Genomic DNA, 16,888 nt, shown 5'->3' with positions numbered 1-16,888 from the left:
TGGTGTTAAGATAAGTGATACAAAACAGCAGCTGGGAGACCCTAAATAATGACCTGACCCTGCACCTCTCAGGGCTGTCCTAGGGCAGCATCAGCCCCACAGGGGTGACACCCATCGTGGCATGTTAATGGGAGAGACTCCCCAGAGCACTTCACAGACTGGGGGAAGTTGGTACCTACGACTCATTATGGGATTCATAGGCAGACAGTGAACTTGGGCTCACTCATGGAATGAAAAGCACAACAAAATGACAGTACAGTGGCACCTCTTATTCCACATATTCACATACTTGCCCACAGTGGTCACCATGTATAATATCTACTGAACCTCTGAAGTTGTCCTGGAGAGTATAGGTGAGAGCACCCAGCACTTTGGCTTCTGAGCTTACATGGATAATGCTCACTGCAGTGCAAGAATACTTCCTCTGGGGTTGAATCTGGAGGAACCAGACTCACTCAGGAATGAAAGAGCAGCACCAAACCCCTGCCAGAAATAAATCATGAGCCCCAGGCCCCATCCTGTCAAGTTTTCAGTATCTTCCTCCCTGAACTCCTGTTCATGCTTGCTTATCCTTGCTTTGAATAATTATTTTCCTTATATATAATCAGAATTTCCTTTGCTGCAACTTGTTTCCATTGCCTCAGCCCCCATTTGCTGTACCTGCACAAAAAGCCTTCTCTGTATCAATCCTCCACAGCAATGGAGAGCAATTGAAGACAGCAATGACATCTCCCCTTCATCATTTCTTACTAAGGCTGAACAAACATCCCACTCATCTGCCCTGGTGCACCATGCACTCCATCCCTCTTGCACTGGACTCATTGCTGCCAGGGCCCTCCTTCTACCAGCAAAACTCAAATGGGATCTTCTACTCCAGCCAGTAACTGTGACATCCCCTTGCAGTTGAGAAATAGAGGGGAACAATCACTTTCTTCAACCTGCTGAACAATCCTCTTGCTAACCCAACCCTGTGTCAAGACCTGGAAGAGAACAGCACTACATCATTGCTATGATCAGAGGCACAGCAGCGCCAGGGATCCACTCCCTGAATGATGAGGAGGTTCTTCCCTGCTGCTTGGGGAACCTTCTTCCTCAGCCCCACCACACCCTTTCCTTTGCAACTGGTGCTGTCCCCAAGGAGCTAAGCTGGGGAATACCTACCTGACTGCCAAGGGAAGCACGTGAAGAATAGCACCACACTGTCTTAATTCTGGTATTTAACACAGAATGGGTGCTGTTAGCAGAGCTTCAAAAAGTGGGGTAGGGAGATGAAATGAGTATTTACAAACAACGCTCTAAATCTCTTAGCTATTTTTAGTGAGCTAGAGGAACAGCTAGATTTCCCTTATCTCTACAGCCACATACTCACATACAAGGCTTTGTGTCATTAACTGTGCAGTTCACTATAATGGTTTTATGGTAATGTTGTTGCATGATCTATTCTTACACAAAGCTGCGAGTAGAGAGGTCATTATCAGCTTATTTACCCATGGCCCACAGTACATATCTAAAGATAAAATGACACATCCTTTCTTCTGCCAGAGCTGGGAACCCTGGGAACCTCACAGTGAAAGTAAATTACCCACTCACAGCTAATAGTCATGCTATGATAATTTTTAAAAGGATCAGGGGCTGCACAGCCTTGATCAAGCTAAAATTGATTTAAAGGGCTTTCTTAAATGACAACCTCCTCCAGAGCCCCTAAATTCATCCTTTAGAAGTCAGAGAACTGTATTTTCAGGTTAAATGAAGAAAGATTAAATGAAACTGATCCTAAAAACAGTTATATTCAGCACTGTTGAAGAGCTGACCTATGGTAGTAACAGGATAAATACATACTCCAGCGTCCAGGAGTCTTTCACTTTTCTGATCTAATAATTCTGAAAGGCTTTTCAGGACTGTACCTGAGGACACAGCAGTACTCCAGGCACAGAAATATCAGCATGTCTGTAAGTCTACCATCTTCAATTAGTTTTTTCTAAATCTTTGGGAAATAACTGAGTTTCCAGATCCCCTTTGTATATTTTGTTTCCACATCAGCCCAGCTGAGTCTTCCCCTGGTTGGACATCCATCATGTAGTGTTGATACCCAAAATCTGCATCTGTTGTGCCTTTAACTTGTTAGGGTTGGGCAGCATAATGTCACTGCTTCTGGCTCAGAGAATACAGAGTGTGAGTGGGCTAAGACACCCCAGCTGGAGATTCAGTTGCCCAGCTCCCAAAATTCATGCCCATCCCCTCAATAACACTTGCATTTTGCCCAGAATTGCAGATGAAGTTAAATATTTCTGACTGCAATTTCTGCAATTCACTTTGCAGATGCATGGGACAGATACAACTCATACAATTCGTACAGAGCATTCTAAAATATCTTTGGTTTTGCTCAACTAAAAGTTTATATGTACAAGTGTATATGCATTAAGACAGAAAACTGGAACTTATACATATTTCCTTAGCTACTCTGGGAGGTTTCTTAAAGTGCAAGGTTTTTCTTCTGATCTTTGAAATCTCTACATCTGTTTAACTTTCCTACATCATGATTCACTTCACTACTTAATATACTTCTTCTACAAAAAGACAATTCCTTCCCTATTCCTCCAAAATGATTTTATCTCTTAAAATACATTTTAAAATAGGTTTTGTATTTCTCGACTAAAAAAAATATCAATTTATTTTTAAATTTCTGATATTTTCCAATCTGAAGCTTAGCAAGTTAAACACTTTGCTGTTACAACAAAGTCTAGATTTCAATCCCTGTAATCTTCTAGTCAGTGAAGTCTGAGTCTATAACTAAAGGCAAGAGAGAGAAAGGGGTTTCTTTTTACTCACACCAATTTTTACAGCACAACTACTATTCACCTACATTACATTTCTTTAACAACCACCTATTACCTAAAGTGCAGGCAAGACTCACTAGGGAGGGCAGTGAAGCATTTCATGGCACACCAGCTCATATTGAAAGCTTTACAATGACACCTGACAATTTGACATTTTGGAAAATAGACACCTAGGATAAAAACATTCAGAGAAGGCTGAGATGATGAATATCCACAAGTTTCATTGACCATGCAGGAAAATAAATGGCTTTCACCACTGGAAATCAGCAGCTTGGTCACAGCCCAAGCAGAGTGAGATCTAGAAGGAGAAGTTGCAGTTTCCAGGCACTGCTTGTGTGCCACCCCCACCATTACACAGTGACACAATCTCACTGTGAGCACATCTTAGCAATTCCCACATTTGCTCATTTATTCTCATCAGGTGATTTCTTGGAAGCAATTACAGGAACATTTCCATTCAAAATAAAGTATCAGACAATCATTTCTCAGAAAAGAGCATGCACACAGCCTTACAGGTTCAGAGTAAAAATCAAAATATCTGATGCCCACAGATATATGCAATATATGCACATATTATACAAGTTGGGATTTAAAATCCAATTTGATGAAGACATCAGGTTTTTTAATGCCTCAAGACAGCAGTATTGCTATCCAGATACTCAATCCTCCTTCTGACAGAAGATGTCATATTTCTATTTGCATTCAATTTTGATCTCTCACAGACTTCTCATATGTCTCTGAATTTCAGGCTTTAGATGAGAGCCTTAGAGAGTAAAAGGGATAAGTCATGCTGCTCTCTTCTGCTCTGCATTTCCCCAAACACAGATGTGTTCAGATCAAAGCCTGTGACACAGGCACAGCTCCATAATCACTCAGGAATATCACTTTGTCTCAGGCCTGGGTAAGGAGCCAGTGCACTGCACAATTCTGAACAGAAAAGGCTTTGCCTCTCTTCTTTCTTTGGCTGAGTGACTTCACCTCTTTCCCATTTTCACCTTCCCTCTCACACATATACCTTTCAGCTGGCAGCTACCCAAAATACAAAATAAAATATCAACTGAGGCTTAGGAGGCAGATGGAGACTTCACAGAGTTAACTTGAGAGGAAAGCAAAGGGGAAGACAGCCAATTCTCCAAGGACCCTTTCAGAGATTTCTAAATAAGCAGCTGCTTGAGAAGGCAGCTTGTACTTTTTGTGAAACACCCACACTGCATGCTATCTCATGTATGCTTTTCCATCTTTTCTTATTTGTTAATACTGCTGGTTTAAATGTCACAGCCCAGTGTTTGTCCTCCTTCCCAGGCAGGGGGATTCACACAGAAGAATGACAATGTTGCAAGTCCCACTCTAAAGAAAGCATTATTTTAAAGTGAAATGGTAAAACTGTTTCAAACACATGCAGCTTTATAAAATGTGTCTGGAGAATTGAATGTACACAGACTTCAGCCATTTATGGCCTGAATGCCCAGAGTGAGGTTTCTTGGTTTCAAGAATATACATAAATCACAATAGTGTTTGAATAGAGACCTGATTTGTTACAGCCAAGTATCTGCAAACCTCAGCATAATAATAATTGAAAAAGAATGCTGAGCTATTCCAGTGGCTGTATAGCACATCTGAGTGCAGAAACCTCAGGACACACTATATCAAAGAAATGAAAAATATCTCATCTATAGTAAATCCTTGGGGGGTGGGGGGTATGATTTTACAGAATGGGTTTACACAGGATTAAGTATGAATTACCACAAACTACATGGAAAGAAGACTGATTCACTTTCAAGTACCATGCAAAAACAGGCAGAGTATTTATAAACTTAAAATTCATGTTCTGCTTCATGGACAGCAGACAAGAATCCTTTAGTGGCTGTCTGCAGTCTCTCAAGCAACTCTGCTGATTTTGCAGTGATCTAGGAACAAGATGTAGAAACATGCAGAGGTGTGTATCATCAATCACACATGTCACATCCCCTCAGGCCCTGGAAATGACTGCCAGTGAGCTGCTGGGATGTCCAGTTCTGGAAAGTCTGCAAAGCAGAGCTGGTTTAAGGTAGCCAGGATCAGGGATGAGCTCAGAGCCACTGGCAGCAGCTCTGGTTAGCCAGCATTCTCTGCAACAAAGCCTCACACAGGGGTACAGGCATGAGAGATTTCAGAGTTTCAGCTTGTCTGATGTGATTAAAGTAGCTTTAAAAATATATGGCTAGGGTGCAATAAGGCATTTGGATTCTTTGGATTGAATCTAAAGTGAAGGTGGTTATGCTCTTCATCCTCAGTTTTCAGTGGGTATTACCACTTCTTAGAGAAAAGCTTGATAGTGAAGCTCATCAGAGCTCCAGAGGTGTCTTGATTACAGGCTTTGGGATGGCCCATTCAATTGGCTTTGCCTGCTGAAGTGCAGATAAAGCCATATTCCTATTTAGTGATGAAATTCCCAATACTAAAATGAAAGGATCATGACAGAATGATGTCTTTAGGAGCCCTCTATCCTTGAGCTATCACCTCTCAAAGGGCAGTTTAACTCATAAAGAACACAAGTCCTCCATTGAACTGGCCAACTTCTGTCCCATAATACTCAATTTTCTAGGATGCAGCTGGCACTCTCAAGGCCCTCACCATTCTGAGCTACAAACACAACCTTAGGTCTCCCACTTGGGTAGATTTATACCACTCACTGACCTCAGCAAAGTAGCACCAGTTGATACAACTTGAAGCTCTGCTATTGCCCTAGGGATGAGAAAATTATTGAGGTTTGCATTGAAACAGCTATTTATTTCAGCTATTTATTATGTTTGTCTGCAGAAAATTCAGCCTTGATTCTTCAGATTTACCACAAGCCAGGACTGGGATTTTTTGTGGCAGTTCTTGCTAAAATTTGGCAATGCAGCACTTAGCCTACTTACAAGGGCAAAACAGAGGCTGTAATTATTCCAGACACAAACTTTTCTTCCCCCTTCATGTGCTGTGACTTCTTTCTTAGAAAGTTACATTCAGAAGCTTTCTATTAAATTCCATCTTTTTTGTTTGGATGATCACACTTCATTTCACACAGATTTTGTAACTGATCACATGGCTGTAAGGCTTTTTTGAGCACATAAAATGATACACTTATTTGATTGCTAGATTAGAGGAAAAGAGTTTGTGCAATTCCTGATGGGTTGAAGAATCTCCAAATCTTCCAAGTGAATGTGTGGTTCCTCAATTATCTCTAAGTGTATTGGTGCTAAGCCATCACCATGAATTCCCATCTTAGAGTCTGTAATCAGCTGTAACACACCATACACAAGGACCTCATAATTCTGTCCAATGCTGATGAAACCAGTTTTACTCAGCACAGTGAGATGGAAGATCACAAGCAGACACCAGGACAGGCAGTAGAACACAAAGGTTTTTGCAGACCTGTTCAAAAGGACCACAGAAGTCTCCATTGCAGGCTCATGACAGTTACAGCTTTATAAATATCCAGATATGGATGCATCTATGAGACAGATTATATCCTGAGAAAGCATCATTAGACTTCAAGTTCTCCACAAATCATTAGAGGCAGCAGGGGATTGGTTTGACTGATTGCACTCTGACAGCTGTGAAGAGGTGTGCACAGTATAACAAGCACGAGAAAATCCCTAAAACAATTATGCAGGAAACCATTTACTCTTAGTTCAGTGTTCGTGTTTTTAAGGTATGTTTTAAAATAGCAGCTTCCTCTGCATTTGATCCTGTGAGAAAAACCCTTTCTCTATATAGGACAGCAGAGTGTGTTGCCATGGAAACTATTATGATCTACTTAAATTCAACAAATTCATGGGGTTCATTCCCCAGAGTATCTCAATTTAATTATTAATGTTCTTTCTAAACAGCAACATCTTTCTGTTTTGACCAAAATCCTTATAAGCAGGATGAAAACAATAAACCTGGAAAGCAGAGTCCTTTGTTCAGCTACAAAACAGGTACAATTAAGCCAGAGAAAATGCAAACAGCCTCCAGGCTGCCCTGACAATGTGCTTTAACTCAGACCTAGATAAATTGTTTGGAAGAAGGAAAGTCTCATTCAGTGCTTGTGTCCATAATGCCCCTGGCCTCCCTGCTGTGATTTCCAGAAAATAATACCAGCTAGGATAGTGGGCTTTTTTGCAGAGGGACATGGTCAGTGGAATCTAAACAACGACTATCAATTCATTTTCACATAACCACCTGTCTTGCAGTCATTCTCAAGTCAAACCACTCAATCTTTTTCCATGAAATACATTACTTAAGTCAAATCCTTTTAGCTCCACGGCAGCTCCAGCAGCCATCTCTCTCTTCTACATGTCACCTTGAATTCTGCAGGTAGATTTAGGAGCCAGATGGTGTTATTGAGCCTGATCTAACACCAGGGATAGTTCCTTGTGGGTCACATAATCTGAGTGGTTCATAGTCTAAGTTTAGATATGCACAGACCATGTCCCCCCCAGTCCACAGCAGAAGAGGCAGCAGGACAAGCAGAACCCTTCCATGAGCAGAATGAGGCTCAAGAACTTCAAACTGCTCATCCATAAAAGGTCCTAAGGCAGAGCATGACCCAGAGCAGTCCTGTGGGAACTGCCCAAGCTACAACAACCACCTCATCACGAGGGCTGTTTGATGTGACCTATAGCTGGAGAGAGCAGCACTCCTCACATGCTCACAGCAAGTGTCAGAGCATTTGTGCTCAAGACATCAAGACAAAGGTGACCATCAAGTATTGTGTGAATGGAGAAGGTCATCTTCCTGTGATTGCTCTGCTCTTTACCATCACCAGGTGTTTCCTATCTGTCTTTCCAACAAAGGTTTTCTTCCTGAAATGCCATATAAGACTCCTGGTTTCACTACTCCATGAGGACTCCTCAGGGACTGACAGCCAGGAGAACTCTGCCACAGAAAAAGTTTGTCTATGTAAAACATCCCAGAGCAGCCCATGACTTCTGGCCATTGGCTTGAACATTTCAGCTCAGAATTAATATTTACCTCTCCCCTCCAATTCTGTTCCAGTGGGGTTGGAACTCATGCCCACATCAGGGTCTACCATGTGTAAAATAGAATTGGTAGTTTACATGGACAGATTAACATTCAAACTATTTGAAGTTACCAAATCAGGAAAGAATAGATAATTTCTCCTCTTCCCACAAGGAATTTACAGCTCTGCTGAATCCAGGGTCTTGGTATTCTCATATAAAATCTGTAGCACAAGCCCTTTCCTTATACAAGGCTGGTTATTGGTTATAAGCCTCCCTCAAAAGATGAGGCAAGAAATGTCTGTCAGTTTTTTGCTTTCCTGTGTAAACATTTATTTATAGGCTGGAAACAAGAAATAGAATAAATGAGCTGAATGAAAGGAAGCAGCAGTATGAACTCAACAGAAGCATTTCTTCTGCAGGAGCTGCAACTGTTCATTAATGCTGATAGGATTGGACTGCCTGGTAAATTCACAGACAGGTACACACGTGGTCCTGGTATCCCTGGGATCTGCTCAAAAATGTACAACATTGCAGACATTGCAGGGGAATTCTTTGTAGCTCCTCACAAATAGGGTCTTCAATGTTGGTTTTACTCTCCTGCTGTATCTATCATTTTTGGAAAGCAAAATATTACTATTGGCTCCATGAGAGAGAAAGGGGAAAGAGAGACTGCAGCTTTACTGACCAATGGATTGATTCCTTCTTTGAAACTGGATGTTTATTTACTAGCAATTAGTGCATGAGCAGTTTGGGATGCAGCAAGTAGCATTTGAAGAAATAAGCCTTTCCTAAGCATGACACCAGCTGCTCCCCTGTCACTGTCAAGAGTAAATCTCCAACTTGACACCCAATCCTCTGCCTCCATATAAATGTGTGTCCCTTATGAAACATAATCCTTGCTCTTCATTTCTACTTACTGTACAACCAGCTTCTGTCCTTTGAAGCCATCCCCACCCTGCTTCTGGCTGTGATCACTTTTACCAGCCTGCAGATCACTGCTTTACCACCCAAAGCAAATTAAAATCCCTTGCCCTCCCCTTCTCTTGAAAAATGTGTCTGCAAGAAACAAACAGCAGGGTACTCTGCTAAGGAGTTATGCCTGTTTGGAGGGTCACAGCAAAAGGTGGAGTGGTTCTGTGTACAAATCTTGGGAAAGTACTACCCATGTTTCCAGTTCTGGCATGGTGTTCCAGGTCTGGAGTGCCTTCCCAAGTCCTACCTGTGGAATGAGCAGGTGTATCCTGTTACCTCAGTCATTCTCTCCAAAAGCACACAAGTCATGGAAAGATAAAACACAGTCTTCATTTTGTCACTTATTCTAGCTCTTTCTCACCACTTTGCTCACCATCTGTTTTGCTTGTATTTTATCAGTTTAAATTCTTTCTTACTACATGCATGTGAAATGCCAAATCAGAGCATGAACACTGTATCAGCAAGAGTGTCACCAAGAAATTACTGAGGAGCACAGGATCAGTCTCAAGAATGATTAATCTAGAATGCAGAATTGCATGTATTCATACCTTATTTATTTTTTATTACTATAGAACTTAGAAGAACCAGCTAGAGACTAACCCCCACTGTATAGATATTGTAAGATAGAAAATATTAGATTAGCTTGCTCATTTAAAAATACTAAATGAGCTTACTGCCCAGAAGAGTTTGCAATCTAAGTAGCATACCAGTGATAACAAAAGTATGTAAGACCTTCCCTGAAAAAAGCAGCATGTGATTAATTTCAACCATACAGGTGATCTGAGGGAGATTTTGCCATGTGTGTTTTGCTTGCAAAGAGCCTGATTACATGGATGCATCCCTTCATTAGGCCATTTCACCTCACAAGACCTACCTGAAATCTGAGTGGCCTCAATCCAGCCAAGTGGATGAGTCAACAAAAGAAAATCTAGACTCAGATTCTTGCTGCCTAATAAAGACATAGAAGAAATTTTGTCATACAAAAATTCTGCAGCAATCCAAACTGGCCAATACTTCTGCAGCACTCAGGTCTCCATCCACCTTTACCCTGATTAGCCTGAAAGTTCCCAAGGTATCAGCTCTGTCTGCTGAGACACAGAAACAGAGAGACAAATGCAGTGCTCAGTACTCAGAAGCAACTGCCCAAGAAGTAGGAGGCATGATTGTATGTTATCTCCTTCATCCAATTTGCACCAAGTATTTCCCCTTGACCCAACAGCTCTCCATGCAACACACAACCCCTGATGGAAGCTCCTTAGAGATGCCAGTCTCTTTCTGTTAGCTGCAGTAAGAGCACTTAAGAATGTTTCTCTACATTTCCTAATCACTGGACCATCCAAACCTTTGAAAGAAACACACAACTTATTTTAAATCCCACTGTTGCTTAAGGATAGATGACAAATAATAAGTCATGTAGAATTGGCAAAATTTACAAAACTGTAATTCAATAGATACAATTACAAAACTTGTGACAAAAAAAAAAAAATGGTATTTTCTATCTAAATCAGTTAGTACATAACTGCCTGTATGAGGGTTTCTGGTTTACAGCTGTAACACTAATTGGCTGAATGATGTTTTGAGGACTGCCAGCCATCTGTGGGCCACAGCTCAACCACCTTGGATCTAAATCTCACTCCTGTGACTAGGAAACCAATTTTAGGCAGTGTAATGCCTGATTTAGTAGTCTGTATTAAGTAGTCTGGCTCTTGCTTTCTGCTGACTCTGACAGTAAAGACAGCACTGAGGATCTGAAAGGGAATAGGTCATGATTCAAAACACTTCAGCCTTTGGTTGTTTGACTGCTTCAGTAGTATCTATTTAAGTCTGTAGTCTTGCTCTCTCTCTCACACACACCATCAAAATCCATACAAAAACCACACATACATTTCCCAATTCCCTTTATCAGGCTCCCTTTTATTAATTTATTGAGCGAGGAGCCTGGAGGAATAATGTTACCTGTTACTGTGTGGAATACTGGATACATCACTTGATCTCTGTGTGTCTTGGTGCCCTTACCCGTACAACGGCAGTAAAAATTCCTCTAATGACACAACACTAAATTAATGCTTCAAAGTGTTTTAATACAGTGAAAGAAAAGGGTCCCACAAAGGCAAAATACTGTACAAAGGCAGCTGCAAAGTCCAAGCCCCTTGGCTACATTTCATAGCTGGCAGGCTGGTAAATCATCCTTCCTTACCACACCAGAACCAGTAAGATCTGTGATGTGCACACCAGAAAACCTTCCCCACTGGGGCCAGGAGCATTTGCAGCACATCTGTGCTTGGGCAGGAGGATCTGGGTCACGGCTGCCAGAGCAGCAGGCAGTGCTGTCCCCTGCAGCGTGATCACACGCTCACATTTCACATCAAGGGCACGGCAAATGTCGCACCTGCGCCGGCTGCTCCTCTTCACTTACTGTCACCAACAGGTTCTGCCCCCTCAGCAGAGCCAGAGGCTGCAGCAGGGATGCACATGAGCTGAGCTGGCAGCCACAGAGACCATGTGCTCTTCACACGAAGGACAGCAGCAGTGCAAGCCTGCAGCCTTTGTTTTGGAGGGATTACACCACTTTTCATATAGCAAAGTATGCAAGTATGGCAGGTGGTCTGCCCTTCCATCTTCCCAGCTCCAGAACACAGAAGAGACTACTGCAAACTCATCCCACAGCCTTGGCTGGGAGCTCAAGCTGCACTTTGGGTCCTTTGCTGTATTCTCAGATAATTTTACACTGCTGGTGTAAGGCCTGTAGAGAGCAACAAACAGCTGAGTCCTTCATGTCTCCTGCCACACTAAGTAAACAAAGCAGGCTGTGAAGGACCTTCACATACATGATGTATGTCAACTAAAATGCAAATGCAGATGTATTGATAACCAACACATGATATATATCAAGTAGTATACATCAACTGAAATGTTAACACTGATGTATCAATAACCAACAGCTTGAAGCTGTGCTCTGCCTTTGAGAGCAGTTCTTGCCTGCTTGAGAGGATCCTGTCTCTACCTCTCATAAAGAAGACACAAGTTATAATTTTCTACCTTCAGATAATATCCATTATATGACTTTTCAGGTTTTGTTTCATTCATAAATTTCTTCAGGCTTCCCATACACATGAAAAGCAGGAGGAGGAAGGATCTGCTAAATTTCTCTAAAATGGAAATTTTTTACAGACATAAAGATGAAATCAATGTCTGACTCAGTAGCACTGTGGATTGACACCAGATGAGGATGAGGGTGGCCAATCTCACAGCCTTGCTAAAACAGTAAATCAAGAAACAGAAAGCTAACAAACCATGATTGGGAAGCAAATTTCACACATCAGGGTAAAGAATTCTTTGGTTCCCCTTTGATTTTGTTCAGAATCCAACTACTTCTAGGGACAGCCAGAAGAAAGGATGCCTCTGACAGATCCCCAAATCCCTGGTACTTCCACATGGGGATGGGAATTCCCAGTGAAGATATCTAAGGCTGCCATTCTCTTTCACATCAAAACATGAGAGATCAGAGAGACCATTAATGACATTTTGATTTAAAAGAAAATAAATTCAGGCAAAAAAAGCATAATCAAGGCTGTGGATTTTCACCATAAAGAACATATTTAATCATGTTTTATTAATTTGCTATGCACTTCTAAGCTTCTCACAGGGGGAATTCAGATGCCTAAGTCATCACACAGCATCATATCATCTACTGATAACCTGTCTAACCCAGCCTTGTTTCTACTGACATTTCCTTCCTCTGCCATGTGCTCTAGATTGAGTCTTTCAACAGGCAGTGTGATGTGTCTACCTTTTAGAATGGGAGCCAAAATCCTTTATTTCTGTTCTGCATGACCCCAAGCACATAAACCAAGTTTCTTGTTTCTGAGAAAGGACAGGATTCCCATGCCAATACAACAAGCTGCATTTCTATACACCACTTTTAAATTCAAAGTGTCTGTAGACAACAGACAAAAGTAGCTATCCAGGATTGTCAGTGCTGTGCACTGTAGCTGAACTGGTCTGCAGTAACAAAGACAGATCCCAAGTCTTTTTCCTAGAAAGGCCTCTACCATTTGAAGCAAATTGAATCTCCTTTGAAATGAATAGCAATAACCTGTAGTTGGTAAGGCAGACCAATGGTCCCTTCTGGACTCCCTCAGGGAAGATAAATTCACAACAGTTCATTACACTTCACAGATGAGGAAACTGAGATACAGGTGCTCCAGGATGTCCTTTGAGATGTACTCAGAGACGAAGAATTAAAAAAGGCTGGAATTAACCCACAAATAATGATGTTATCCCATTTCTGTTATTGTGAGAGACATAGGAACAAATGACTCCAAGATGCAACAATTGCAATTCCAGTGATCACAAGCATCCCTTGGTGGAAAAGTCATCTGCAATCCACTGCTATGAGAAAAGAAATATTCTGATTTTGTTCTCACTAAGATAAGTGAAATAACTACCTGAGAGCAGTCCCACAGGAAAATGAGAAATGAGCTCTTAGAGCAAAAATATATCCAGGCGTATGATTATCTTTTTGTTCCACATTTGTGCAGTACCTAGGGCAGATCCTGATCTTTGCCTTTAACACACAGCTAGGACAGATGCTGCTCTGAAGATATCATTTAGCTTCCCAGTCTGCAGGCAGAACAGACCAGCCAGCACTCTGGACACAAAGCCCAAACACCAGAGGTGAAGAGAGGTAAGAGAAGGTTTGCAGTAAGTTGCCTGACTTCCTGCTGTAAAAGGTGAGAAGTGCTCACAGGTTCTTGTCCTTCAGCAATGTTTTAGAAATATAAATTGCCAGGACAGAACTAGTTACAACAAAGCAAGGACAGTGGAAGGAGCAAAGCATCAAAAAAAAGCAAAGGCTTGCTTTTTGTTTTAAAGCCCTTTCTGTTAGCTGAGTCATATCAGACATAAGCCCTGTGGAGATCAGCAGAAGTCATAAGAGCACATATCAACATTCACAGTGTGACTAAAGCACACCACACCACTTTCTTCATAATCCCTATCAGTTAATAAGATTTAATGAAAAATCAACTACATAGACACAAGCAGAGGGGAAAAAAGCCCAACCAGGTGGCCATTCTGCTTAAAGCACAGCTATCCATACTGATGGATCAACCAGTGATTCATAATGAGATGGGGAAACCGGATTATATAGATTAAATATTTGCCATGATCCTAATCTGAAGACCACTGTACACCAAGGAGTCAGGGATCCAAGTCACAGTTCCTCTGAATGTGTGCATGTCTGTGCTGTGTTGGCTGTCTGGCCTGAGATGCACATACCTCCTGTATGCAGGAGCAACTTGCTCATCACCTGACATTAAACCTCCTGCCCATCTTTGTCTTCATTTAATTGTAGCAACAAGCTCTCTTGTAAACATCCTTTTCATCTGGCAGTAGGAGTGATGAATGGAAATGCCTTCAGAAATAAAAAGAAAATGCTCTAAGAGCTGAAAAGATCAAAGTGTAAGGGAACCTTTCCACAGAGAGATCTGCATCATGGTGTGCTGCATCAGACTGGAGGGCTCTCATCAGACACCTTGGGGTTTCCAGGATCTGATGGAATGTAAGATTATTTATACTTTTTATACTCTCCTCCTTTTTATTTCTTTTTTTAAGCAATACTCTAAGGAGTCCAAGTTTCTTACTGGGATCATAACAAACCAGCACTTCCTGGTGCAAAATATTCTTGAAGGATGGATGTACACTCAGCAGTAGAAAGAAAGTGGTGACCAAGCTTGGCTTGTCCTAGGTTTCCTTGCAAAATTCTTACTTATTACTATGACTATTAAATAATTAATATTTACACTGCATATTCATTATTTGCTACTGAAAATGCAGCATAACAAATAACTGGCACTGCCCTCTGCACAGCTGATTCCATGCTGTGACATGTCATTCAGATAACACTAAAGAGAACAGGAAGGTCTGTGTGCTCAGCTAATTACCTGACTGGTCAACTGCTCCAGGTCCTGCCCCTATCAGATTTTTACTCAGTCCATGTGTCTTAGATGAAATCATCTGTGTAGATGTGCATGTGCTCAGACAAGTAAGTTAAACTACCATTTCTGTGTAGACATTCTTTGTCATTGAGGATTAGCTGGGTTACACGATAATGTGGGGTTTTTCAAAGTGGAAATTAGTCTAGTAGAGAAGAAAGCAAAGCTGCCTTAGACAATACATACTACATCTCACATTGCTGGCAGAGATATCTGCACAGTTATACTGTTCAAATAAAATCCTTTAAATATTTAACACTCTTTCCCAGAATGAAGTGCAAGCCAAATAATGGCTAGCTGCAGCTGAATCCAGATGACAGACCTCCAGGGGCTAAATTCAACTCTAGAGCCCCCTAAAATCTTCATATCTGACACTCAATGTCTTACTGATACAGAGACAAAGCTAAGATGAAGGTGAATTTTCCTTTGGATGTTTAATATCATATGGCAAAAGAGACCTTGAAAATGCTTATCTGGAAACATGCTGATGGTGCAACATCATGGCACGTTTCTTTCAGACAAAGAAAGTGACAGGCCTTCACAGACGCTCTAAAATAACTTATGAGCACAACAGATGTCCTCCTGAATCTGCAGGAGATACATCTGTATGTACATGACAGAGAAAACTGGCAAATTATTCATCTGATGTTATACATTAGCCTTCCCCAGTCACATTTCCAGAGGGAAGATCAGCCATCCTGCTGCCCCACCTTAAGCCTGTAATCTCTCTCCTCCAGGAATTTTCCAAATAGCATCAAAAATGCCTTTTTCTCACTAAACCTCTTCTCAGATGGGGTAGGTAAATATATACCTCGAGCTTGCTCCATTTTCCCCTGTTGCCTGAGAAGAATTTCCAGGGAATTTTTACATGCATTCCCTAGAGCAGTTTCAGCCATGGAAAAGCTGTAGGACAAGTGCAAAGAGCCACACGCTTCTTCTCCCAGGCTGACAGGTTAAAGGGAGAGCGAGATCGCCTTTTAAGAGGGTGGGCGGCAAGTCGCAATAGAGAAAAAGGAATATTTGATATTTCTTTTGCGAAACAGAGAGAAGAAAGCGGTGGCGGCGGCCGGGAGCCCCCGCGGCCGCCTCTCCCACGCCCCCTCGCGAGCCCCCGGCCGCGCCGAGCCCGGTAACAAAGCGCGGCTGCCAGACCCGTGTCCATTCTCCCACCCGCCGATGCTCCGTTCCCCGTCCGGACCCGAGCCCGTCCATCGCCGAGCGCCGGCCGGTGTCGCTCGCTCCCTTCCTCCCCTGTCACCTTGCGTTGTACGGCTTTGCCCTCCACTCCACGGTGATTTTCTCACGCTGGAAAATCCCATCTGACCCTCCTGTCTCATCCGCCGGGCCCCGACAACAACCTGCTAAATTTAGCCCAGTATCCAGAGCAGGGCGAGCGGCACCGGCGGCGCGCACACCGCGCACACACACACACACACATGCGGGCACACCGGGCACACGCTGCAGGTGCCGAGCGGCAGCTACTCACACCACTAGCCTGGAGATGATCCATGAGACCATGGCGCTGCCGTGTGCCGCAGGGCTGGCTCTCCCGGCAGGGAGGGCTCGCCCGGTGTCCTCGCCCGCTGCCGGCCGCCGCCCGAGTGCGCGGGGCGGGCGGCTCGGCCATCCGGCCCCGCAGCTCAGCGCAGCCTCACTGGCGGCGCCGCCCGCAGCCAGCGCGCAGCCGGGCCCGGCCGCCCACGCTGGGCAGGGCCCGCAGCCGCCCCCCGCAGCAGCAGCAGGAGGAGGAGGAGCCCCCCGCGCCCCCCGCTCCCGCCGGACTCCCCAGCGAGAGACCCCGGCGTGTGCGCGCAGCTTTTGGGTGAGGAAGGGGTCCCTGCTCCACCCGCGGCACCGGGCAGGTACGCGGGAGCTTCTGGAGCACCGCAGCTGAGCAGGAAACCCTACGGACTGTTCACCCCAAACACAGGTTGGGGGTCGAGGGGTGACTTCGATCCATAGAAAGAGAAGGATCTCCCCGTTTCCCCACAAAGTGTCCAGCACAATGGACAAGGGTGTTGGCCACACGATCCAGGTAAATTTCCATCATCATCAGTGATGACAAGCAGCAATTTCTCCTCGACATCAGTTTTCATTAGGGGGTCTCACGGCT

At 43.2% G+C, this 16,888-nt stretch overlaps 1 protein-coding gene across 10 annotated transcripts in view; it reads right to left on the bottom strand.

Moving 5' to 3' along the window:
• The window catches only part of REEP1 (receptor accessory protein 1), a 109,836-nt gene extending 93,371 nt beyond the window's left edge, over window positions 1-16,465 (bottom strand). For 3 of the 10 annotated variants that reach the window (XR_013774301.1, XR_013774302.1, XM_079306076.1), the window contains exon 1: window positions 16,262-16,462. Coding sequence is in view for 7 of the 10 variants with exons in the window: in XM_079306076.1 (XP_079162202.1) it covers window positions 16,262-16,293 (32 nt within the window). In the remaining 3 variants the exon portion in view is untranslated. Of the gene's footprint in view, window positions 1-16,261 lie in introns of all 10 variants that reach the window. The other 7 variants (XR_013774303.1, XM_079306073.1, XM_079306077.1 and 4 more) reach the window with 5 other exon arrangements.
• Window positions 16,466-16,888: the final 423 nt, after the last annotated feature.

The sequence above is a fragment of the Erithacus rubecula genome, assembly GCF_903797595.1.
Source record: "Erithacus rubecula genome assembly, chromosome: 5".
In the NCBI taxonomy this organism is placed as follows: domain Eukaryota; kingdom Metazoa; phylum Chordata; class Aves; order Passeriformes; family Muscicapidae; genus Erithacus; species Erithacus rubecula.
Note: the sequence above shows the minus strand (reverse complement) of the source record. Positions and strands in the feature narration are given on the sequence as shown.